The sequence below is a fragment of the Rhincodon typus genome, chromosome 17 (assembly GCF_021869965.1).
Source record: "Rhincodon typus isolate 14 chromosome 17, sRhiTyp1.1, whole genome shotgun sequence".
NCBI lineage: Eukaryota > Metazoa > Chordata > Chondrichthyes > Orectolobiformes > Rhincodontidae > Rhincodon > Rhincodon typus.
In genome coordinates this window covers 37,828,409-37,854,329 of record NC_063348.1, presented here as the reverse complement: position 1 = coordinate 37,854,329, position 25,921 = coordinate 37,828,409, and the positions used below count along the sequence as shown (strand labels likewise).

At 39.8% G+C, this 25,921-nt stretch overlaps 1 protein-coding gene across 1 annotated transcript in view; it reads left to right on the top strand.

Annotated features, from left to right (window-relative positions):
• The window catches only part of LOC109937677 (spondin-1), a 298,509-nt gene that overhangs the window by 4,507 nt on the left and 268,081 nt on the right, over positions 1 to 25,921 (top strand). The window contains exons 3-6 of the mRNA XM_048607183.1: positions 364 to 497; positions 5,962 to 6,035; positions 9,902 to 10,024; positions 21,749 to 21,897. Of these exons, the coding sequence (XP_048463140.1) occupies positions 364 to 497; positions 5,962 to 6,035; positions 9,902 to 10,024; positions 21,749 to 21,897 (480 nt within the window). The remainder of the gene's footprint in view (positions 1 to 363; positions 498 to 5,961; positions 6,036 to 9,901; positions 10,025 to 21,748; positions 21,898 to 25,921) is intronic.

Sequence of the window (25,921 nt, the reverse complement as noted above, 5' to 3'; positions counted from 1 at the left end):
CAGTAACAAGGGAGCGTGACACTCCAAAGTGCTGCCTTTCAGGTGAAATGTTAAGCTGTGGCTCTGTCTACCCTTTTAGGTGAACTCAACAATCTCATAGCACTGTTTGAAGATTATATTGTACTGGGCCAATATTTTGTTGTTCAACCAACAATATGACTTTTTCTTTTGGAATTTGCTGGGTGCAAATTAACTGCTGTGTTTCCTATGTCATCACAGGACAACACCTCACAAGAGTTTAATTTAGTTACTAAAAGCAATGGGATACACTGAGAACTTGAAAGGGTGATTCACAAGTCTTTTTTTTTTAGAAATAATTAATTTTATTAATAGATGTCCTTCTTCCACTTGCTCCATCTGCAGATAATTGATCATGAGGACACTCAGTTTATGACGAACTGCCCGTATGCTGTCACGGAGACCACTCCCAGGAGACGGACACGCATCCAAGTCTTTTGGACAGCACCTGCGGCTGATACAGGCTGTGTCATATTGAAGTAAGTTCCAGTGAAGGCCTGGGGAGATTTAACAGGGTGAGAACCTATGCTTCAAGTGCCAGAAGGCAACTGACATTGATTTTTGGAATAATGAGGCAAAGAAAACCCAGCAAGGTCCAACGACTTTGATTTGTGCCGCTATGGCAGTTGCAAACCAAGCAGTTAAGTTCTGTTTCCGTACCCAGGCATCATGCGTTACTAAGCTGCTGAATAATCATTCCAATAATTTTCAGAGGTCAGCTTCCAACACACCTACATATGTTTCAAGGAAAAGAATTTGCATTTACCTAGCACATTTTACAATTGCAAATGTCTCGAACAATGAAGCACATTTGGAGTACAGTCACTGTTGTAATGTAGCAGATACAACAGCCAATTTACACAGCAAGCTCCCACAAGCAGAAAAGTGATAATGAGCATATAATCTCTTATGATCAGCTGGGCCAGTCGGCCGAGGAATGGCCAATGGAGTTTAATTTCGATAAATGCGAGATGTTGCACTTTGGTAAGATAAACTAGGGCAGGATTTATACAGTTAATAGTAAGGCCATGGGGGTATTGCCAAACAGAGAGCCCTAGGGGTGAAGGTACATAGTTCCTTGAAAGTGACATTACAGGTAGACAGGGTCGCAAAGAAAGCATTTGGCATGCTTGCCTTCATCAGCCTAAGCATCGAGTGTGGGAGCTGTGACATCCTGTTACAGCTGTACAAGATGTTAATAAGGCCACATTTGGATTACTACATACAATTCTCATCACCCTGCTCTCAGAAGAATGTTACTGAACTGGAAAGTGCACAAAAAATATTTACAAGGATGTTACCAAAACTGGAAGGTTTGAGTTATAAGGAAAGGCTAGATAGAACTCTTTTTTTTTTCTTAGTGTATGAGGCTGGGGGTGGCTTTTAGGGGTTTATAACATCATGAGGGGCATAAGTAAGGTAATAGCCAAGATCTCTTTTTTTTTTCAGAGTAAGGGAGTCCAAAACTAGAGGGCATAGGTTTAAGGTGAGTGGGGAAAGATTTAAAAGGGACCTGAAGAGCAACTTTTTCATGCAGAGGGTGGTGCGTGTATGGAACAAGCTGCCAGAGGAAATGGTGGAGGTGGGTACAATTACAACATCTAAAAGTCATCTGGATTGTTATATGAAAAGGAATGGTTTAGAGGGATATGGGTCAAATGCAGACAAATGGGATGAGTTTAGTTTGTGAAACCTCGTTGGCATGGACGGGTTGGGCTGAAGGGCCTGTTTCCATGCTTGGGATTCTATAATTCCAAGACTCTAGGCAAAAACCAGACTGAGACACCAAGGACAACACATGTGCTTTTCTCTGAAATAGTGGCCTCGGATAATTTATGTCTCCTGAGGGAGCTCTGAGTTTAGTATCTCATCCAAAGGATTATACCTGTGATAGTGTGGTACTCCATCAGAACTGGCAGTCTCAAAATCAGCATGGATTTTGTGCTTACGCCCCTTGAATCCACTAAGCCATTTGCTCATAATGATTTTTGTTCATTGAATAGATGCTTTCCTTTTTATTACCCATTTCATTTCCTCACAGAGCAAGCTGTGCATTTTTATTCCCTTACCCAGTGTGGCTTTGGGCATTATACATAGATAAGTGCACCGTTGTACTTTTTTGACTAGGTTAGTCAGAACAAGATAAGCAAGATCTATTTACTGCAGTGCACAGAGTACAAAATTATAAAGAACTTAAATATTCTGTTGGAGTGTGTGGTTTCTTTGGAATGCATTCATTGAGATTCCAGACCATTGGATTACTTTTTTAATGGCTGATCCCTAGGAATCTTAAATTATGTGCATTCTTACAGTGCAAATTCCAGAGTTTGGATGGTTAACTCAGGATATAGTTTACATTATTTTGGAAAGAGTACAAAAAAGGAGTAAATAATGTTAAATTTGTTTGAGGCTCTCTTGTGTTTCAGTGTTTTGTTTTCTAAAGGAACAATTTTCTTCATCTATGGCTATTACCTTTGTCTTGGTCACTTATCACACTTTCTTTCATAGTAGACACTAATGGTTAAAGCCTGAACTAAGCTCCAAACTCTCTGTCCCCTTCATCATTAAGGACACCTCCTTCTTTCCCCACAGTATTGCATGTTTCTCCTCCTGCTTCAGCTCTTCTGCCAAAATCCTCCTCCATGCTTTTGGTGTCATCACACTTGACTGTTCCCCATGGTGGTCTCCCACCTTACACCTCTATAAACTTGAATGCATCTAAAACCCTTGCTCCTGTATCCTAATTTATGCTAAACCACATTGACTCATCATATCTGTTACTATATTGACTTCTGGCCCAAAAAATCCTTGAATTTTAAAACATACAGCTTCAATTTTAAATCTGTTCACATCCAAACCCCTCCCCATCTTTGTAATACCCAGCAGCCCACTGTTTTCTGAGATCTCTGTGGTCCTCCACTTTTGACCTCTTAGTAATCCTGATTTTTTTAAAATATATATTCCACCATAAGTTTGCACCTTGTAGGGATTTAAACCCTCACAACTGAATCAAATCTGACAATAGAATTTTATTACAGAGCAGCATTATTAAGAGCAAGACAAGCCCACATACAAAAGATAAAATTCACACTGATTTGCTGAACAATGTGAGTTATCTACTTCCTGTCTTGTATCTGGATGACAGAACACACTTTTATTTCCTCACTTTTATTTTCTTTGTTTCTGGTTCTCTTGCATAGATCTCTTGCTTTTATTTGCTTCTTTGTTCCTCCACTGCACCAAACTCCTCAGAGGACTGTTTTTTAAGATTTATTTCTTATGGTCTTATGGTGTCATGCAGAGGACTGCTTCTGTGCTTATGTGATTACAATTTCTACAGTGGGGATTTTTGAGGTGCAATGATAAACCAGATGGCTTGGGTTCAAGTTGCACCTGCTCCAGAGGTGTGTTTAAACAGTTGGTTAAAAATGTTTGTGGCTTCTGCAGTTCCATTATCTTTCCAAGCTGCTTTCAAATCATTATTTTTCAAATTCATTAACAGGATGTGGATATCACTGCTAGGCCAGTATTTGTTGACCATTCCTAATTGCTTGGAGGGCAGTTAGAGTCAACCACATTGTTGTGAGTCTGGAGTCACATGTAGGCCATGCTAGGTAAAGGTGGAAGTTTGAAACAAAAACAGAAATTGCTGGAAAAGCTCAGCAGGTCTGGCAGCATCAGTGGAGAGAAATCAGTTAACATTTCAGGTCCAGTGATCCTTCCTCAGACTGATGGTCGTTAGGACAATGTTGCTTTTTTTTTTATATATGCAGAAGATAGGGTGGGGAGAGGGGTAAGGAGTAAACAATAGATGGAGGATAGAGCCCAAAAAGAGAAGAGCAGTTTGACAGACAAGAGTGGATAAAAGTCAGGCCAGCAGGGTGAATAGCTATCAATAGGGACTGTTGGTGGCTGACAATGGGTTGTGTGTAATAGCCGACCATGTGATAACAAGTCCTGGTGTGTGGGGGTTTGGGGTAAAGACATGGGAGAAGCTCAAACCCTAAAGTTGTTGAACTCAATATTGAGTCCAGAAGATTGTAGAGTTCCCAAGGGGAAAATGAGGTGCTGTTCTTTCAGCTTGTGCTGAGCTTTGCTGGAATGAAGTTGGAAGCTTCCTTCCCCAAAGGGCATCCGTGAACCAGATGGGTTGAGACATTTATTGAAATCAAATTCTACTTCCTGTCACGGTAGGATTTGAACCTGCATCGCCAGAGCATTACCTGGATCTCCGGAAAAATACGTGTAGGAACAATACGACAAGGCCATCACCCCTGCTTTTTGTACAGACTAATCCCTATGGAATAAATTAATGCACACCAAAGAAAATGCTCAATTCCCATGAACTGTCAAGGCCCAATGTCTGGAGCTACCTCCCTGAGTCTCTTCATGTCTCTACCTCACTCCTTTGAGATGTTGTTTAAAGATGACCATCCCACTCCATTCCCAATGTAATTCACCCTAACGAAGCTCATGAATAATTTTGTGGCAACGCTTGCATGAAGTACCTGCAACATTTCAGTATTAAATGTGCCACGTAGATGCAGGCAAATAGTTGTGGTAGTTGGTGGCATGCCTTACATTAAGTTGTGTTCTGTTTTGCCTGACTATCACTATATACACTGCTAGGTTGGCTGCATACATTGCCCGGTCCTACGAGCATGCGTACTGATTTGCTAATTTTCCTTGCTATCTGCTAATTGTCAATCACATTCCATTTTACACTTGCACACTGATTTCTAGCTGTGAGATGCAGTTGTTTTACTTGTTGGAATTTTGCCATGTCCAATCACTTGCAAATTGCAATCACTTCCTTTTAACTAATATGTGATATTGTCTTCCTCTGCATCTCAAATGAATTTGGCTTTTGATTCTGTGTATACGCCAGATCCAGATATCACAGGAAGTGCTGGCCAACATTTATCTTTCTATTAGCACCACTGAAATTGATTTTGTACTGCCTTTCATGTAATGAAGTGTCCCAAGGTGCTTTACGGGAGCATTAGAAAACAAAATATTACAGTGAACCACATGAATATTAGGTCAGCTGACCAAAAGTGTGAAATGCTTTAAGAAATGCCCTAAAGGCATGAGGTATAGCTGTGAATAGGTATATGGAGGGAGTTCCAAAGCTTGATCCTAGACTATTGAAGGCAGATTTTCAATGGAGGAGCAAATACAATTGGATAGGAGACGAGTGCAGACTGCAGAGATAAGAAGGGCAAGATCATGGAGGGATATAAAAAGAAGGATGAGCATTTTAAGATCAAAATGTTGCTTGACCAGGAACCAACAAGCCAATGAACACAGGGATGATAGGGAAATGGAACTTGCTGCAAGTTAATACACTTGCAGCAGAGATTTGAATGACCTCAAGTTTATGGAGGATAGGATGTGGGAGACTTGTTAGGAGTGCATTGGAGTAGTTGAGTTCATAGGTAACAAAGGCATGATTGAGTGTTTCAGCAGCAGATGAGATGAGACAAGAGTGAAGTTAAGTGATGGTACAGTGGTGGAATTATATGATCTTAGTGATGACATGAGATTGGAAGCTCATCTCCGGATCAAATGTGACACCAAGGTTGCGAACAGACCGAATTAATCTCTGTGTGATATGTGTTCAATGATCTCACCAATGCTTGTTGGCATTTGACTGTTTACAAATTTTCATCCATTTTAGCTACATTACAACCAGCAACTGCAATCCTGAAGTGTGAGAATTGCTTTTCGTACAACCCAGAGCAGAAATGTTGTTGTGTAAATCCAAGTATATTCTTTCCTTAACTTCTAAAGTTTCAATTTCACATGCAATGCTATATTATTCCTGCCAATAGATTTTAATTATGAAATCAAAGTACTGTGTCTCTTTTCCTCTTTCCCACATTCCACTGCTACCATTACAGCTCTCAAAGTACTGAAATTCATCACTATTTTACCTTACAGAGCCAGTATTGTGCAAAAACGGATAATCTGGTTCCAGGATGATGGAGCACTTACGAAGAGACTATGTGAGAAAGGTAATTGCGATATCCCATGTGGTTATCTGACCCCCTGATAAGGCATGTTCATAGTGATTTGTAACTGTCTGCGGATGTGTTTGCCTGAGTTAGTTTGGGTACTGTTGTAACTTGGTTTTATTTTAATGTGGCATTCTTTAGTATAAGTACATTTCATTTTAAGTAAATATTATAATTCTAACATCAGTATGAGTGATTTTAACTTTGAACAATAGTGCAATACAAATGACAACAGGCTGACAACACATTTTGGACCTCTGTCAATTTTTATTTTCGATTGAGTTGAAAACTTGCATTAGGGGAGTGATGTGTGCAGATAGTCAACTTACTATTCCTTGTTTTGTGCTATTGCACAAAGTTATGGTCTGGCCCAGCATTCATTTTTAACTTGGAGCCAAATATGCAGTTGAATCTCAAGTGTGTTTCAAAGAAATTTATCAAAACATTAGTTTAATGGATCATCAACCAAGATCCTGTATATGATTTTCTTTCCTCTCTAAAATCTGAGGTACAACCATGTCCAGTTTGATTTAAGGATCCTAAAGTGGCATGAATTTGGGAAATGCTAATGCAGTTATTTCTAGTGCCATTGTATTGCTGGTATTGCTATGAGAAATCTCAACCATGGCTGTTATGAATAACAATAGTGCGTAAGGTGGTTCCTGTCTAAAGTTGGCTCTGTGCATCATTGGGAGCAATGGTAGGAGCTGTACTCTTTAGCCCAAATTTTCTGATTACCATCAGAACTGATTCGACCTGTTGGCAAATATTCTGGTCAGAATCTTGACCTGGCTTGATTGTGTCCATTAGAGAAAACCAGGGAGAAATCAATTAATTTCAGGAGCATGTTGCAGGTCAGACACTTTTTTTTAAAATGGCAATTGCTGGCATTACACAAGCATTAAATTGTTTTCAAGATCCCAAAGCCACCTTGACAGCGATAGAAGTTTGTCTGGTACTTGTTTGCCAGTTGAGTATGAAGGTACAGTGCCAGTTGGGTGGGGGTGTAGGGTGCAGGTGAGTAGGGTGTCAAATGGGTGAGGAACTAGTGTACACGATGCTGTAGGGGTTTGGTGGGTGATGGGAGTAGCTTACCAAGTAAATGGATGAGTACTCATTCGTAGTTTGTTTCGGTTAGGGCTGAATTGGTTTTGGGAGCTTTTGGGCCAGGCAGAGAAGGGTTGTAAGACTGGGTGGTTGGGGGGCATGGGGAAAGAGTTACATCAGTGATGGGTGGTGTTGAATCTGCAGAGGCTGGATTAAAGTGTGTCGGGGTAATGATGGTGTTGTGGGGGTGTCAAGGTTTCTGTTTAATAGTTGCTCAGAAGTTAGAGTGAATTTTTAATCCTTTAACTTTTCCTGGATCATCATGAAGTGTGAGTCAGAACTGTCTAAATTCTGTGACTTTGAGGGGCTTTCTCACAAGGTTACAGACACTAAGGAACTGTCTGTTGGAATTTTCAATGTTGGGCAATTCTTTTGGAGTCAGCTGCTTTAGGATTTTCATACAGTCTCAATGTGGAACTCCAGCCTCTGCTGCAGAAATGATTATCTGGAGATTGGAATTTCTGGGCTTTTGTACCATTATTGTTAAAGCTGACTGGCAATCCTTTGCTGACACTGGGGGCTGAAATTTTAACTTCATTAAAATGCATTCACTTGCACAGTTGCAATTGTGCCTCCAGATATTGAAATTCCTACTGCCTTTCTTTTATTAGAATCTTTTAGTGGCTGGAGTAAAAGGATCAGCCAAAATGTGTGCATACAAGTATTTGATTCAAGTAAATTCACGATTGATTCAAACGTGGAAATACCCAGAATAAGAACTGGAGAGAACCAGGAGTAAACCATTTGGCCTCTCAAGGCTGCTTTGCCTTTTTAACACCGCCATGTCTAATCTCTGCCTCACTTCCACTTTCCCACCTGCTTTCCATTTCACTTTTTTCACTGACAAGTTAAAAATCTATCCACTAAATATATTATCCATTAACTACCCATCAACTATATGCAATGTTAGAGCATCCACAGTCATCTGGAGTAGAGAATTTGAAAAATTTGCAATGTCCTGAGCAATGAAATTTCTCATCATCTGATTCCTAAATGATAGGTCCTAGACCCTAAAGTTTTATCCCCCTGTTCTCAATTCCACAGGCAACTGGAACAAATTCTTCTGCATGTCTTTGCTGCCAAGCTCATTTAGAACTTCACGTTTTCATTGAGACTGACTCTCATTTCTCTGAACACCAGAGAGTATACACCTTATTTATTTGGCCGTTCATCAGTGAAAATCATCTCACCCCAGGAACCAATCTAGTGAATGGATGCCTGCTAGCTCCCATTTATGCAACATTACTAATTAAAGCCTAGCATGGAATGAAATGTTTTCCAGTTATCTGGCTTTTGCTTTACAGAACATTAAATGTAGTTAATATTTCATTCTTTGCCTAAATACTTGTGCAAAGTAGTTTTGGTTAATGCTTTGAGGAAAAACATGTGTATGTTGAGTTAAGATTCTTTAATAAAAAAACCAACTCTGTGCCAAAATGTGCCCTTCTACACTGTATAGTCTTAGACATTTTTTGTGTCAATCTACTAGCTGAATACAATTTAGAAATACATGTCTATTTCTGATATTTGTGGATGTACTCTTAACACATTCAGGTTAAGTTTCTTGCCCTCTGTTGTAGATGACTAATTAACTGAACTATCCATATAGAATTCTTTTGAGGAGGTATCAAAAAGAACAGACAAGGGTATTGTTGCAGATGTCATCACCTGGATTTTCAAAAGGCCTTTGGTAGGGCTTTGACAGAGATTAGGATATGGGGACTCGGGCGACCATAGCTGAATGGATAGCAAATAACTGGATAACAGAGTTTGGGGCTAAGCGATAGTTATTCAGATTGAGATAAGATTAAAAAAGCAGTATTCTATCAGAATTGGTGCTGACACCAATTTTCAATTCACAGGTGATTCTAAACTTCAAGGGAGTATTTCAGTTGACACTAATGAAGAATGCAATCTATTACAAGAAGGCATTAGAAAACTTGTAGACTCAGCAATTCAATGCCAAACAATGTTCAAAGTAGATAAATATGAGGTGATGCAATTTGATGGGAAAATCAGCGTCCATACCTACACTTCAGAAAAATTAGAAACCAAATGTGGTAGAAGAGGCAAGGGGTCGAGGGATACAGGTGAACAAGCTATTAAAAGCAGTATCATTGATCAGAAAAGCATTGCCTCAAACATTCCCATGAACCAATGGCTAATCTCCTGTAATTTCTAGACAACAAAGAATTTACCTTTTGATTTCCTTTTATCATCTAAACTTCTAGGAATCCTGAAGTGATTGCAATATTCCTTGATTAAGGTCCATTTAAGTTTTTTAGCTACTGCTGTGAATTAAGAATATAGATCACCAGCTCAACATTGAGCTGATGGGACTTTTGACATGTGGGATGTGGGTGTCGCTGGCTAGCCAGCATTTATTGCCTATCCCTAGTTGCCCTTGAGAAGGTGGTGGTGAGCTGCTTTCTTGACTTCCTTTTGAATTCCAGCTTGACTAGGGCTCCATGATTCCGCACTCGGTTGAATGTGTCCTTGATGTCAAGGGCTATCACTCTCCGCTCACCTCTGGAATTCAACTCTCTTGTCCATGTTTGAAACAAGACTATAATGATGTCAGGAGCTGAGTGGCCCTGGAGGAACCCAACCAGGTGTCACTGAGCAGTTCATGGCTGAGTAGGTGCTGTTTGATAACACTGTTGATGACACGTTCCATCAATTTTCTAAATATGTGATATTCCATTTCTGATCCATAAGTATACATTTTTCCTTTCATTTCTCCTCCTTTCCTTTTTCAGTACTGGGTGAAGAATATGCCACAGAAAAGCCTATTCAAGACTGTTGTGCCTGTGGAACTGCAAAATATAGGTTAACATTCTATGGAAATTGGTCAGAGAAGACCCATCCAAAAGATTATCCAAGTAAGACATGTGCCTTTTGTATCAATAAGCCTTTTTTCTTATATTGAATATCATTTAAATCACAGTCTTTAATAGACTATGAACTAATCTTAAGGATTATACTTTAATCAATTTAAGAAGCATCCACCCACATTCAAATAAATCTAAAATATTTTACATTTACTGTGAGTGGAGGAAGCCAGCATAGAAGGAATTAAAATGAAACCTGACAGAAAACACAATTTTTGAACTAATGCTTTAGTCAGCTCTTGTAACTGTGTTACAAGGAAATAAGACAGGACTAAAATCTGACTTTTTGAGAGAAGTAATACATTGTGTATATAAAGCATAGACACCGGTCATTTAGCCCAACTGCTTTGTGCTGATAGCTAACCTCAACGTGAGCACCCTCCACTTTATTTCATCCTATCAGCATACCTTCTTCCCTCATGTAGATGCTTAGCTTCCATTTTAATACATTTATGATTATTTGCCTCAACTACTCCATGAGGTGGTAAATTCCATATTCTCATCACTGTCTGGATAAAGAAATGGCGTGCAGCTGCTGTTTATGGATCCTGTGGGTGTGTGGGTGATACCCTGGGAAAAGCCATGATAGTGATGTTCATAGGCACTCCCAGGTACCACAACTGCTGGCACCTTTAGTACAACTGTCTGGTTGTCCATTGGAGAAGAGGGCTAATTGTTAAAGAGGTAGATCATTGTCCCAATCAGCCATCTGCATTCTGAGATGGTAGGATGATCTATTGAGAGTCATGCTTTCACAAGGACCACTATTGAGTATATAATTGGTCTTCTGAAGCAAGTTTCTGATGCTTGGACAATTCTGCTAATGTCCGGTGGTATGTGCCAGATTGAAATCTCTCTGTCGCCGTTTGATGGACGCTGCACAACCTGACACTACAGAGGATGGAAGGACTGGCAGATTAAGATATATTGTCTTCAGATGGGGAATACAATGCTGTCTCACTTGAGTAGCATATGGACTAGACTGTATAATCAATCACTCATTAGGTGTCGATTAACTTTATTGGTTCGTTTATCTAAAGCAGTCAATCAAATTTTAAGTTATGAAGCAAACATTACAGCCACAAATTTATTTCTGCAACTAGGGCATCCTCCACTTCACTTCATCCCATCAGTATATCCTTCCATTCCTTCTTCCCTCATGTAGGTGCCTTGCTTCCATTTTAATACATTTTATGACCATTTGCCTTAACTGCTCCATGAGATGACAAATTCCACATTTTCATCACTCTGTGGGTAAAGAAGTGGTGTGCAGCTACTGCTTACAGATCCTGAGGGTGTGTGGGCGATTGTGTTCATAGGCACTCCTGGGTACAACAGCTGCTGCCCTTTTCAGTGCAACAGCCTGATTTGTCTATTGGAGAAGAGGGCTATTTGTTTCTGTATATTTATTGCAAACCCACAGTAGGCTAATTGCTGGCCAGAGTTTCAGCATTGGATACATGGAGTCCTTCAAGATGAACCGTCTTACAGTTGAGGTACATATAACATCCTATTCCTTTTAAAAGAAAGCTTAACTAGTTACAATAACAAGTGAGCCAGTGAGTCTTTGTAACATGTAAGTAATTTACTAATATATTCAGATCTTGCAATGGCAACTTTGCCTTGAGGTGCTATTATTGCCCACATTCAAACATATTACCTATTGTTCTTGTTTGTACTGTCAGGTTTTTCTTTTATAGAATGCCGATTGCTGTTCCAGAATTTACTAACCCTGATACACAACAGCCAGATTTTATTCCAGATTAATTACTAACTGATACTCCAAGTTGTTTCAAGTAGTTCAAATTGTCTTGGCATACACTGTTGTGATCCAACTCATTTTGAAGCTTCTGCTTTTGTACACTGAATTCTTCTATTAAAAATTTAAGCCTTCTGTTAGTCCAGTATATTTTCTCCTTCATAAAGATGTAATAGCTGTTTAGCCTCTTCAAGTTTCTTTTCCATTTTTGTTTTCTTTTAAATCTTGGACCTCTCCCTCATGCTGCTTCAATGGTTGCTTTGTTTTCTGTATATATTGGTTGAGTTCTTTCACTACAGCATCATTACTCACATTTATTTCTGAAAGGGCTGTTTCATGACCTCCAGCATTGCTTTCTGGTCAAGGTGATGTTTCTGTATTTGCTTCTGCTGAGCCTGAACTGTTTTACGCAAAAATTGCTTCAGATTTTCCTGTGAAGCAACAAACTTTTATTAGATTGATGATGCAGAGATTTTTGTCCTTCCAGCTTCATTTCTTTCTCTTCCAGTTCTCATTCATCTTTGCGAACTGAGCAGAACTACTCCCTAAAAACTACTTCCTAAAAACTGCTTCATCTCAAAGATAGTAATCTCAAGTTTGGATTTACCCTGAGTTAGTTGATGAGACCTTTATTCTCGAACTTTCATCTTTCTCTCCACAGCAGAGAAATGAAATTTTAGCTTTACTAATTCTGTAAAAACCATAGGACTTGGCAGTAAAAGTAGGCTGTTCAGCACATTGAGTCTGTTCTACAATTCAGTGAAATCATGGCTGATCTGAAAATTCTTAACTCCATTTTGCTTCCTTACTTGCATAACCCATGAATCCCTTACTGAATCAATCTATCTCCATGAAGTATTCCATCTTTTTTCCATTCTTAATTCCGTAAGTTTTTTTTTTTATTAGTCATCTGTAGCTTCCTTATGTCATTGGAGTTTGCCTGATTCCATGAATTGTGACTAGTCCAACACCATGGCTCGCTGATGTATCTGTAATTTCTGATCCAGAAGTATCTACAATATAGACCACTTGCAATGTCCAGGCAGATTGATTGATTATACTGGCATTGCAGCACTGTTGATCTTGCATGTGTAACTGGTGGACCATTGTATGCTGATAATTTTACATTCATTCATCAGCTTTGTCATGGCTCTCCATTATGTTGTATTCTTTAGAATTTGGAAGGCTAGCACATTGACACCTGTCCCTGTCCCAATTGTAGCCAAGAAAGAACGTTTTCTAAGAACAGATTTGGAAATTTTACAAATGCTTTGGATGGTGTGGTGACATTGAAGTTCTCCATAAGATTGACAGTGTGAAAATGTATTAGTCACTCATTGTTTCATGTACATAATCTGATTCTGGTTTTGTCAATCATTTCATGCATGTGCCTCTGATGGGATACCAGATGGTCTTTATTATTGCATTAAGGTCCTCGTTGTGTGTGATTTATAATGGTCAGCTCTTTGGAGGCGCATCAGACTTTTTCCAGTGCACTGCCTCTGCCAGACACCTTGCAAAATTATCTGAAGCAGGGCATTTCATTGCTTCATGCAGAAGGCCATGTCTTCCACGTGTCTTGTTATGTTGACTGTTCTAATGATCATGCCGACCATTGATCTGCTTATATCCACCCTTAAATAATTCTTCAACACTACAAGTTTTTGGTTTGTGTAGCAAATCTTTCTGGAAAGCATCCAAGGAGGTGGATGCGATCACCAACTCAGCAATTCTGCTTGTTGTTTTCACATCTGAAAATCTCGCATTGAGCCTTTTCCTTTGTCTCTACAAACAAAGTGATTTCTGGATTATGTAGGCTTCTGCCTAAATTACCATAAATTCTACAAATACATGAGTATGAAGAATTCAGATCTTTAATCTGAATCTGAATTGCTCTTCTAATCTGGTCAATATCTTTTGGGGATTTTTAGTTCTTTAGCTGTTAATCCTGACATGTTAAGTCTGTGTCAACTTTTGATCCCAACTCCTAAACAAGCTAAGATTTGCTTTTCTATATCAAACACACCTAAATCTGGAAACCAGAGCTCTGAATGTGTTCAAAAATTTTAAATTCCATGAGGAATTCTGTTGTGTCCTAATTAAAAGTAGAGAATTTTGTGGGCATTCTGACAATATGCCTTTTCACTTTTCTTTTGTTTGTTATTGGTTCAGCATATACCTTGATGACTTGCTTTTCTCAAGTGAATTAAACTGGCCTCTTAACAGGGATTTGTCTCCTTACCAGAAGCTGTCTTTTTAAAAACTCCCCATTGTTGTCATGAACAAAGACCATTGTGTGTTCTCACATGCACTATAGCATGATTTAAAACCGTTGACCAGGTGTTTTAACTTGCTTACTGACTGTTCAAGTGTAATAAGGATGGCTGTTGCAGCATGGTAGAGTCCCTACCTCTAAAGCCAAGAAACCTGGGTTCAAGTCCCACCTGCTCCAGAGGTGTGTAATAACATGGCTGAACAGATTGATTAAGAAATGTCTCAAGTGTAATAAGCCTCATCAGCATGTCATGGTTAGTTGCAATGATCTAATCCTCAATTGCTCATCAGGGATTAATTAACTCTGTGGGTTGATTTACTGAAACAGTAAATACATTATAAGTTACAAAACAGACATAACAACAGCCAACTAATTTCTGTCTGTGTGGTTTGCAGACCCACAGCCAACTAACTGCTAGCCAGAGTTGCAGCGTTAAATACATACAGCACATGGAGTCATTTAAAGATTAAGTTTCTTCTAAGGAAGGTACACTCATAACATGGAATTGCAAGCTGAAACACTTGAGGGTCAACAGATAATGGATGGCAGAGATGCCATCCCTGATGTGATGCTGATTCTTTTAAGATCTGGAGGCCTGTTTGCCTGTGTACTGCACAGCGTACACAGAGCATTCATGCAACACATTAGTTACTGCAAGCAGTAAGTGTCAGAAATATCAGAAGCCAGGAAGCAAATATAAAGTGAAATTAGATGAATTGCACAAATGTGATCTAAGTACAAAGCAAAAACCCAGGAGTAATTAGTTTCTGTTCTGTGCGTTGCTTAACATATTACCTTTTTATAAGCTGGATTATCATCCAAGTTTGAATGTTTACTTTCCATTATTTTCATAAAATATGAATTATGATGTTTTGTATCCAATACATGCACCACATTGCCGTAAAGCAGACTGGCAAGTGCAGCCTATTTGTCTTGCAAATGACAAAAATATGCCCAACTACTACTGAGAAAATGATTTCTCACTGCTGGTATCATACATCTCCTTGATTCCTGTTTGTTTCTCTCTATCTGATTCCTGCACAAATGCCCAGATGTTGCTTGACTTTCTGATACTACTTTTGATCTATTTCAATTGAACAGATTTATCCCAAGGGCTCCCCAAATTGTTGGAGGTGAGGTGTTATCTCCAGCGAGATGTGTTCCAAGAATGTCATCATCACTTTCCAACTTCCAATTCCAATTCCCTCAAATGGTTACTGCAATATGTCCAGCCTCATTGCCATTAAACTCCTACTCAGCATTGCCTCTTAGGATGATTTGTGGATTGTCATCAAAATCTTCCCTTATTCCCACCAAACTAAAACCAATAACCAAAAATCGTCAAAGAAAATTTGAAAAAAATGCACTTTTTCTGGCCTTGGGTTTGCTTTTTCCTGTGAGATTCTGGCATAATCTTGGAAGTTGAGAAGCCCTTTGGAGGTGAAGGTTTGAGGTTTTACTCTGCATCCAGTTTGCCTTAAGTCCTACTGCCATTTTTGGTCTGGATTCAGCATGCACATCCCATACGGGCACGGCGCCAATGACAATAACTCACTGTAATGTGGCTTGACAGTCTGACCAAGCACTGATCTTCCACTAGAACTGCCTAACTTAGTCAATGCCACAAAGGCCATTCCATTTCTGTACATCCCTTTATCATTCTTGCCTCAAGTTCCAACTGCTGGTGCCTGAAACCCTGATTCCTGTGAGCTTGGTACACTAACGGTATGTTACACCCTATGTTTACACACACACAGGCACACACACACACACACACCTGGAATGAGGGCCAGGTGGATATCATTGAGTTTTTGATCCTCGATTGGGGCTGTTAACAGCCCCAAATCAGGGAGCCCTTATTGACCAATATAAGCAGGAGTCGGCGTTGTGGAGTCTGAGGACCATGTGTGTATTGGGTGTGGGTACTCGCACTCCCTTTGCGGTTATTGCAAAGACCTCCTTTTGTGTTTTTGGTTGCACTTCAGCCCCATGCACCTGATCTTTGGGCATCCAATATGGAGGGGGTCGGGCAGGTCAGATGATCTTCTGTGGGTCTGCTCCTGGGCCTGGACATGCTGCCCAGTAATAGGTCCAGGCAGCAGGCCATGGACGGGGTTGTCTTGGCCAATGGCCTGCCCTTCTTCTGTGGCTATGTCCGCGCCTGGGTGTCCCTGGAGAAGGAGCACACAGTGTGAACCGGTGTTCTCGCCTTTCGGGAGAGGTGGGCACCGTAGGGTGTGAGTGCATTGTTTCCTCCACAAACTCTCTGTTTTGATTTGATCCCTACCCTCGACCTCACCTTTTTTTCTTTCACATAGGCATTGCCCCTATAGGGGCGCTGCTTGATACTGATGCTTTGGTCACATGGATGATTTTCCAGGTGGTGGTATGTTAATAAAGCTATTTGCACCCCTGGTAAAAGAAAAAAATTATAAACAGGAGCCTCAAAGTCTCCACAACCTCAGGACTGGCTCTAGGCCAGCTGGTCAAAGCCTGTGTACTGTGCATGTGTTAATAAAGGGTGACTCGGTGACAGGATATTCCCCTCTGCAGTTATTTAGGACTGGAAGACTCAATTAGTATTTGCTAAGTATTTTGATTTGTACCTTTTTTGTATATGTAAAAAAGATACAGTATTTTCTCCGCACTGCACTGAATGTCAGCTAGGATTTTATGAAATAAACTATATGGCTGTTGATATTTGAGAATGATACAGTTAACATGTTAGCTTGTCGTTCCATGTTTCACTGATCGTAATCAGCTGCATGCCTGTATTAACCAGGAATGACTCCCAGGCTATTTGAGTTAATTGCTTTTTCAACGCACACTCTAATTAACTGTTTAACTAATTATTGCTAGAGAAACAGAAAACAAATCTGCAAAATCAGAGCTTAAAAAAAAGCTGAAGATTCTTTAAAGCTGCAGCATCCTGCATAAACTGCCCAATAATTCCGATAGGACCCTATAACAGAACTCTTCACTTTAACCTTCAAACACTGATGTATATGATCAGTATTTCTAGCCCTTCTTGTCTTGTCTAGTTGTGTTCCTATTCTCCAAATTCAGGTTCCTGAACTATGAATCCAGAAGAAATAAAGTTCAAATTCTACTGCAATCAATGTTTTTTTTTGTTTTTTTTTTGCTTTAAATGCTCCAATCAGAAAAGTGGTATTGGTAAATGTGATCATAAAGCTGTTGGATTCTCACTGATCAACTTTGCTAGCAGTGCAAACAAGGAAAAGGAGGATGAAATTTGAAATTTAGCAAATTAGATTCACAACTGAGTGCCAGGAAGCAGAGGGTAATGGTTGAGGGGTGTTTTTCCAACTGGAAGTCTATGTCCAGTGGAGTCCCACAGGCATCAGTGTTGGGAATCTTGCTGTTTGTGGTTTACATAAATGATTTAGGAGAACTGGTCAGTAAGTTTGCACATGCTGCAAAAATTGGTGGTGTAGTAAGTAGTGAGGAGATGGCCTTGGCCTTAACCTTTAGCTTTGGACCACGAGGATATAGATGGGCAGGTCAGATGGGCTGATCAGTGGCAAATGGAATTCAACCCATATAACTGTAAGGTGATGCACTTGAACAGGTCAAACAAGGCATGGCAATACATGATGAATGGTAAGACCCTGGAAATCACTAAGGATCAGAGGGTCCTTAGTGTGCATGTACAATGTTACTTAACCTACTAATACAGGGAGATAAATTGGTTAAGAAAGTATATAGAATTCTTGTTTTCATTAGTTGAGGCTTGGAGCTTAAGAGCAGGGAGGTCAGACTGGAATTGTATGAATTGTTGATTAAACCACAGCTCTGTGTGCCGTCTGGAATTCACATTATAGGAGGGATGTAATTGCAATGGAGCAGATGCAGAGGAGATTTACCACGATGTTGCCTGGGCTAGAGAGTTTCGATTGGAGAGATTGGACAATTGGGTTTTTTTTTTCCTTAGAGCAGAGGTGATTTATGAGGGGATGTGATTGAGATGTATAAAAGTAAAAGGAGCATAGACAGAGTAGATTGGAAGAAACCTATCAATGATGGGATCGATCATCAGGTGACTTAGATTTCAAGATAAGGGGCAGGAGGTTCAGAGGGGATGTGAGGAAACTTTCATCAACCACAGAGTCATGGGAATCTGGAACTCCATAACCTTAAGCGCAGAAACTCTCAATATTTAATAAGCATTTAGATGTGCACTTACAATCCCAAGGTATACAAGGTCGAAGAGCCTTTTTCTGGGATGTAGATTTCTATGACTCTGACTCTGCCTAAGAAGGTGACCATTCAGCATCTCTAACCTATTCTGCTATTTAATATCACAGTTGATCTTGGTCTCCACTTCACTTTTCTGCCTGTTCCCCAGAACTCTTCCCCATTGTATGAAAAAATCAGTTTAGCTCAGCCTTGAATTTATTTAATATCCCTACCTCCTGCTGGTGGGGCGAGACAATTCAAAGATTTCTGACCATACAAAAATCCTCCTCATCTCCATCTCAAATGGAGACCCGTTATCCTGAAATTGCTGCCCTATAGTTCAAATGTCCCCCACAAAGGAAAGCATTCTCTTAGCACCTACCCTATGAGGGAGCCTCTGTATTATTGCCAAATGTTTCAAAAAGGCTATCTCTCATTCTAATAACCTCCAATGAATATAGCTTTAACCTGCTCTAGTAAGACAATCCCGTATCCCAGGAATCAACCTAGTGAACCTTCTTCCCATGAACTGTTTCCAATGCAATTATATCCTTCCTTAACTAAGGAGACCAAACTGTATGCAGTACTCCATGTGTAGTCTTGCCAATCCTGTCTATGGTTTTAATAAGACTCTTCTATTTTTATACTCTATCCCTTTTGTAATAAATGCCAACATTGAGTTTGCTTTTCTATTCATTTGCTGTATCTACTTGCATGCTAACATTTTGTGATTCATTTGCAAGGACATCCAGATCCCCCTGATGTGTAGCATTGTCTAATCTCTCTCCATTTAAATAAAGTACTGTTTTTCTTTGTACTAAAGACAATACCCTCAAGTTTTTTGTAAATCTCCTTAAGCTATTAATTTCCTTTGCAGACTATTTGTATCCTCCTCAAATCTTGTTCTCCTTTTTTATCCATCAGCAAATTTGGCAACAATACAATCAGTCCCTTCGTCCGAGCCATCAATATACATTGTAAACAGTTGAGGCTTATTACTTATCCCTACGGCACTCTATTAGTTACTGTTTTCCCTCCCAAAGTATGACTTATTTATCATGTGAGCTGATCTACTGTTTATTAATTACCCCAATCCCAGGACATCCCTGATTGTTCAATGGGAGAATGGCAAAACTGGGAGCATAGAATGGAGTTCATAAAGGAAGTGAGTATGAGGAAGTGAAGATGTAACCGGGAGTCTGTGGGATAGTAATAGTGGAAAGCATATCCCCAGAAATGAAAACCGACAAATCAAGGAGAGGAAGAGACAGATGGGCCAGGTGAAGATGAGAAAAGGATGGAAATTGGAAGTAAAATTGATTAATTTTTCCAATTCTGGATGAGAGCAGGTAGCAATTTTGTCATGATCAATGTTCTGTCATTTTTACAACCCCCTTCAGTTCTGAAGAAGTGTCTTTAAAGTTAACTCTGCTACTCTCTTCACAGATGCTGCCAGATCTGAGTTTCTCCAGCACTTGCTGTTTTTGTTTCGTATCTCCGGCATCTGCAGCAATTCACTTTTATTTGTTTCACAGTAGCTCCCTCTTGCTCCTATATTCAATGATGCCTTTGAGGAAAGATTGAGTGGATATAGTCTATATTCCCTAAGTTTTGAAGAATGAGAGATAGTCCCATTTAAACATATAAGGCTCTGAAGAAACTTGACGTGGTAGATGTTGAGAAGTCATTTTTCCTGGATGGAAAATCTAGAACCTGAGGTCAGATTCTCAGAATACAGAGTTGGCCATTTAAGTTTGAGGAGAGGAAGAATTTCTTCAATAAAAATGCTCAACCTTTGTAATTCTCTTTCCATAGAGATGAAGATACTTAGTAGCTTGAGCATATTCAAGAAAGTGCATTGATAGATTTTCTGGTATAAATAAAATAGCAATATGTGAATAATCTGGGAAGGTGGTGAGGTAGAAGATCAGCTATGATCTTATTGAATGACAAGGCAGGTTCAAAAGCCCAAACTCCTGCTGCTATTTACTTTTTGTTCATTTGTGCCTAAGCCATTTCGCAAATGTATGCTTTTCGTATTTAAATGATCTGTAAAGTCTGGACATGACTAGCAAGCAGCTTGGATAAGCATCTTCCTATGTTGCCCTTACACTGGGCACATAAAGAGCAATGGAACTTGGATCATCTCGATCACATCACTGGTGGGTACTCAATCACTGCAGATTAATTCTCACATTGAACACACAAGTACATTAAAATGTACAACACTTCATTCTTCAAAAAAAATACAAAGCATTTTAAAGAAGTCTAGAAATAAACCTCCCTACAGCATTAGAGATAGTAGGAACTGCCGATGCTAGAGTCTAAGATAACAAGGCGTAGAGCTAGATGACCACAGCAGGCCAGGCAGCATCAGAGGAGCAGGAAAGCTGACACTTTGGGTCTGGATCCTGTCTGAAGAAGGGTCCAGACCCAAAACGTCAGCTTTCCTGCTCCTCTGATGCTGCCTGGCCTGCTATGGTCATCCAGCTCTACACCTTGTTACCCATACAGCATTACATCTTTTTCTTATTGTTCTATCCAAAGGTTTGTATCTAGATGTTAATTTATATACCTGGTGAATTTGTAGCCTGCTTGCTTGAGGGGTTGTTTGATTAGAAAGAGAAATGGAACGTTGTCCTTGACACTTAAGGTTGTGACTCATCATGTAGAATAATGAACAAGTTACAATGCAGAAACAAACCTTTCAGCCCAACTTAGTCTTTGGTGTTTATGCTCTGCCGAGCATACTTCAGCTCACCCTAACAATATGTCCTACTACTCCCTCATTCATTCATCTAACTTTCCTGAGTTCCATTTCACCATTCTCTCTAAAGAAGTTCCCCTGGATTCCTTGTTGGACTTGTCACGGCCTATCCTTTTATGTTCCCTGGTCTTTGGTACCCTCAGAAGTAGAGGAATCTTGTCCATGTTTAGACTCTTTCGTAATCCTAGAACCTTGTGAGGTCAAATTAGGTCATTAGGTCACGCCTCAGTCTTTTCTAAGAATGAAAAATCCGCAGCTATTTAACCTTTCTGGCAGCTGTAACCTCTTAGTTCTGATGTGAATCTGTGAGCAGTGTTAGGCACGAAAGATCTTCAGATCCATTCAACTAGTCTCCCACAGACTGTGTATCAGCGTGCATAAACCCCTCAATGCCAACTAAAGCCATGCAATATGCCAGGACTAAAGGAAAAGCAAATAGGAATATCAGACCTGTAGCAGGGTTCCAAACACTGGTCACTCTTCCAAACGTTTGCTGCACTTTCTCTAGTGCCTCTAAGTTTTTCAGAATATGGAACTATTTGTAAGCGAGCAACATAGTCTTTAATCAAACTCATTTCTTTGTTTAACCTTCCTTGAGCAGATTGGGGTAAAGTGATATGTCTGTGAAATGCTTAAAGCTCGTGTGCATGTGTGTTTACAACCTTTGTACTGAAACACTGAACATATTCTTTTCTCTTTGTTTCATGATACAACAAGAATTTGCAACGCACTGGTCTGCTATCATTGGAGCATCTCATTCTAAGTCTTACAGGCTCTGGGAGTATGGGGGATTTGCCAGCGATGGAGTAAAACAAGTCGCTGAGTGGGGCTCCCCTGTGAAAATGGAAGAGGAAATCCGGCAGAAGGTAAGCCAAAGAGGGGGCTAGGCTTACAGTGTGCTAAGACCCTTAACCATAAGTCTGCCTGGATTGTTCAAATGTTAGTAAAGAGAACTTCTGATGCAGTCATAAATGTTTTGAGCAGCTGATTTTATTAATGTAACCACTCGGTAGCTTCAGTCATTCTGTGCCATGTATTTGCAGTTGGAATGATAGAATACTAGAGGGACACCCTGATTGGGAGTATGCATGTTGTATCGCTTTTACTCCCCAGGATTTGTTTTACCTGGAAAGGGTCTGATGATCTGAAGTAAAAGCAGGCTTTACATGACCACACTGTGCGTTTCTCAATCATAATGAGTGACATCACCCAAAGGGTTGTCATTCTGGTTCTGTGAGTGAGAAACTTACAGATCAAACTTTCCATGGAGTTATTCAACTGTCTCTGCTCATTCCTGGTGAGAGAATTGGAGTGGGATAATTTTAATTCCAAACATTTTGGAAAGGGGTTGCCAAAACTTGCAATCTCCAGAGTTTAAGCAAAATGCAGAAGTGGAGAGATTGTCAGTAGAAATAAATGGTTTTTGAACACAGTTGGAAATGTGACAACACATCACTAGTTGCTTTACAGATTAGCGACTATATACAGCACTCTTAAAAAGCAGACCCTGGAAAACCGGCTTTGACAAATATTAGCAGATGTACACTGGATGACTTCATACAGCACTCCTGTTTTTATTTGTTTTGATTGGCATGAGAATATTGTTACCATTGCAACTGTGAATGGCAAACAGATAATCAGTCGCTAACGTCACCAGTAGCCACTTACAATTCTTAGGGTCTCTGTTACAAGCCTGTGGTGGAATCAGTCACAGAGTAAACTGATATCCATACAATCTATGAGCCTTTTTGATTTTAGTTAATATTTGTTTTCCAAGAAAACTGGAATGCACCACCTGAAAACAAGATGGATGCAGATTCAACAGCAACTGTCCAAAAGGATTCGGATACACATGAAGAGATAACATTTGTAGGATATACAGATAAAACATTGGGGGTAGGACTAATTGAATAGTTCCTTCAAAGTACAGGCACAGTGGACTGAATGGCCTCCATCTGTGCTACAACATTCTCAATCAAAGGTACTCGTTGACTGATGCAATTGTTTGTTTATTCATGAGATGTGGGCATCACTGGCTAGCCCAACATTTATTGCCAATCCCTATCTACCTTGGACATCCTGAGAATGTGAACGGTGCTACTAAATGAAAGTTCCTTTCTAAGCCAATCCAAACACATTCTGATCTCTCAAGTGTTCTCTGCATAGTGTGAAATAAAAGGAAATGCTGGGTTGACTGTGTGGAGCTTGACACAAATCACTTTATTTCATCCGACTGTTTGCAACCTGAAATGGTTGTCAGAGGAGCCTGACGAACTCATACATCCAGTGGCTTAGTAAGAAACCTAAAATAGACTTCAAGAGTAGAGAGTTTATTGCAGACTTTCTGATATTTATTCCCTATGCAATGAATTGAAATCCTGTGGTTATTGAATGTCAGCATCTTCAATCTGTATAATTTGCAATTGTAGTCTTGTAATTTTTGGGCACAAAAGGTATAGGGTTAAGTTGAGAAGTTGGAGTTAGTCAAGAGTAGCCATGATCATATTGAAGAGTTGAGCAGGCTTGAGGAGCTGTTGGATTTTGTCACTGTTTCATTTCTGTAGAATCCTCCTTCAGGATTTGATTTACCCGATCATACATTGACTGTTTGTCTAAAACTGTTGATGGTTAAATAAAAGATTGCAAAGGTTTGCAAAACTACTTCATGCATTAAACTCAAACCTTAATTGTTTTTAGCTGATATTGATCTGAATGAAACATTTGCAAAACTGTGCAAGCTTCTTCAAAAAATCTATATCCAGTAAAAGTCGAGTATGGAATGTATGTTCCTCACATCTCATCCATCAAAACTTCCAAGTTCTTCAAATAATTGGCATGAGATCTTTTGGCTTGCTGTCATATATGATGCTCCTTAAATCCCATCTGTGTATTGAAAATGTCAGAACAAGTTGAAAAGGTTGTTATTCAACATAAGAAGAAATCCTTGGTTTTATTAATGGAAGAAACATTGGACAGAATCTTAGGAGGAAGGTTCTGAGGAAGGGTCACCAGACCCGAAACGGTAACTCTGTTTTCTCCTCCACAGATGCTGCCAGACCTGCTGAGCTTTTCCAGCAACTTTGTTTTTGTTTGGACAGAATCTTATGTCCTCCCTCATGGTGAGTTTGGTGCTTGAGGTGAATGTAATCAAGTGGATGGGACACCCCCACCTTCAGTGAGTTGATAGTGGGAAGGCCTATGGATGACTTTCCCACTCACCTGCCAGTTGAGTCCTCCAACTGTGAATTAATGGTCTCTTAAGGGTCTCACCCCATGGCAGTCAGTATTAGCCCTGCAGAGGAAGGGGAATTTGCCATAAAGGAAGCACAGCAAAGGAAGTCAGTGCCTAATTGAGGGATACGAAATCAGGTAGGGTTGGGGGCCCACTAAGAGCCAACCAACTGCTCTTGTTTCTGACCCATCTCCCTACCTTGCCATGTTCCCCGTGACAACCCCTTCCACTCATTCGCTGAGGCTGGGTCCCTTCTCAACCTGAGTGACACCAGCAGCTGCTGCTATCTCCCTATTCGTACTGCTGAGAAAGACGGGTTGTTATTGTAAATATTTTGTTTGTTAGCCCTTAGTTGTTGTATTGTGTCCAGTTCTGACTTCAGATAATGTGCAAGTGCTATGGAAAAGATGCAGACAATAAGAGCAAAAAGTATTTTTTATTCAGTGAATTAGGATCTGGAATGCACTCTCTCAAAAGGTCATGGAAACAGACGTAATAGTAACTTGCAAAGCAAATTGAAAAACATTGAAGGGGAAAAAAAATTGCTTGCTATGGATATTTATTAGATAGTGCTTTCACCGAGCCAGTACAATTAGAATAGTCCATATGACCACTTCCTTTTCCATCACCTGGTGGATGAGAAATTGAAGGGATGGCATATATAAAGGTCAGAGCATGCCCCTGAATCATTGCAATAATGAAGAGTACCAAAGCAACCAGAAATCTTGTTCTTCTAGCAGACCAAAATGGGATTAAATTTAATATCTGTCAGTAACAGTAGAACCGTTATAATGAAGAGATGTCCTTTAACGATGTTCACAAGGTTTGAGTGGGAGGAGAAATTTGAGCCAAAGAGGAACAAGGTTGTTCAGAGGGGTCAGTATTACCCTTTCTAGTCTGGAACCTCATTCAGACTGGTTCTTTTGCAAGCATCTTGTGAAAATAATTTGTGTACTCAATTCAATTTTTAATATGCATGCATCATGTCATTAGTTTGGTCTAATTGGATGTTTCACACAGAGTAGACACTGTGGGGGGGATAAAGAAACAGGTTACACTTCTGCAAGTAGTACACAGTCTGCTGAAGTTTAATGTTCAGGCAAAATAGAAGGAAATTTCCCTCGATGTGCTGTAGGACCACACTCTGCAAATGGATGCCCTGAGGTGCCAAGTGTTTTGTTTGTCAGAAATGACATCTCTTTTTGAACCCACAAAGTTAGCCTTTATATGACAAAGTCAGGTGCTGAAGAAGGGTCACTGGACCCGAAACATTAACTCTGATTTCCCTCCACGGATGCTGCCAGACCTGCTGAGATTTTCCAGCGGTTTCTGTTTTTGTTTCAGCCTTTTTGGTTGAATTGGAGCAGATGATTACAAACAATTCTGTGAAATTGTTCACTGCTGGACTTAGGGTCATACAACCAAGCAGCACAACAGTAGATTACTCATTGCGTACTGTACCTGCACTTTGAAACAGCCATCTAAATATTTTCAAGCCCCTCCACATGCTCTATAGCCCTGAGAATTTCTTTTTGGGATTGTCTTACCATAACCATAAGTTTCTCATTAATGTTTTCTTAAAACACTTTTGGGTAATTTGTCATTTAAGTCAAACTTATTACATTCATTTTTATTTGAGAAAAAAAACAGTCCTCAGA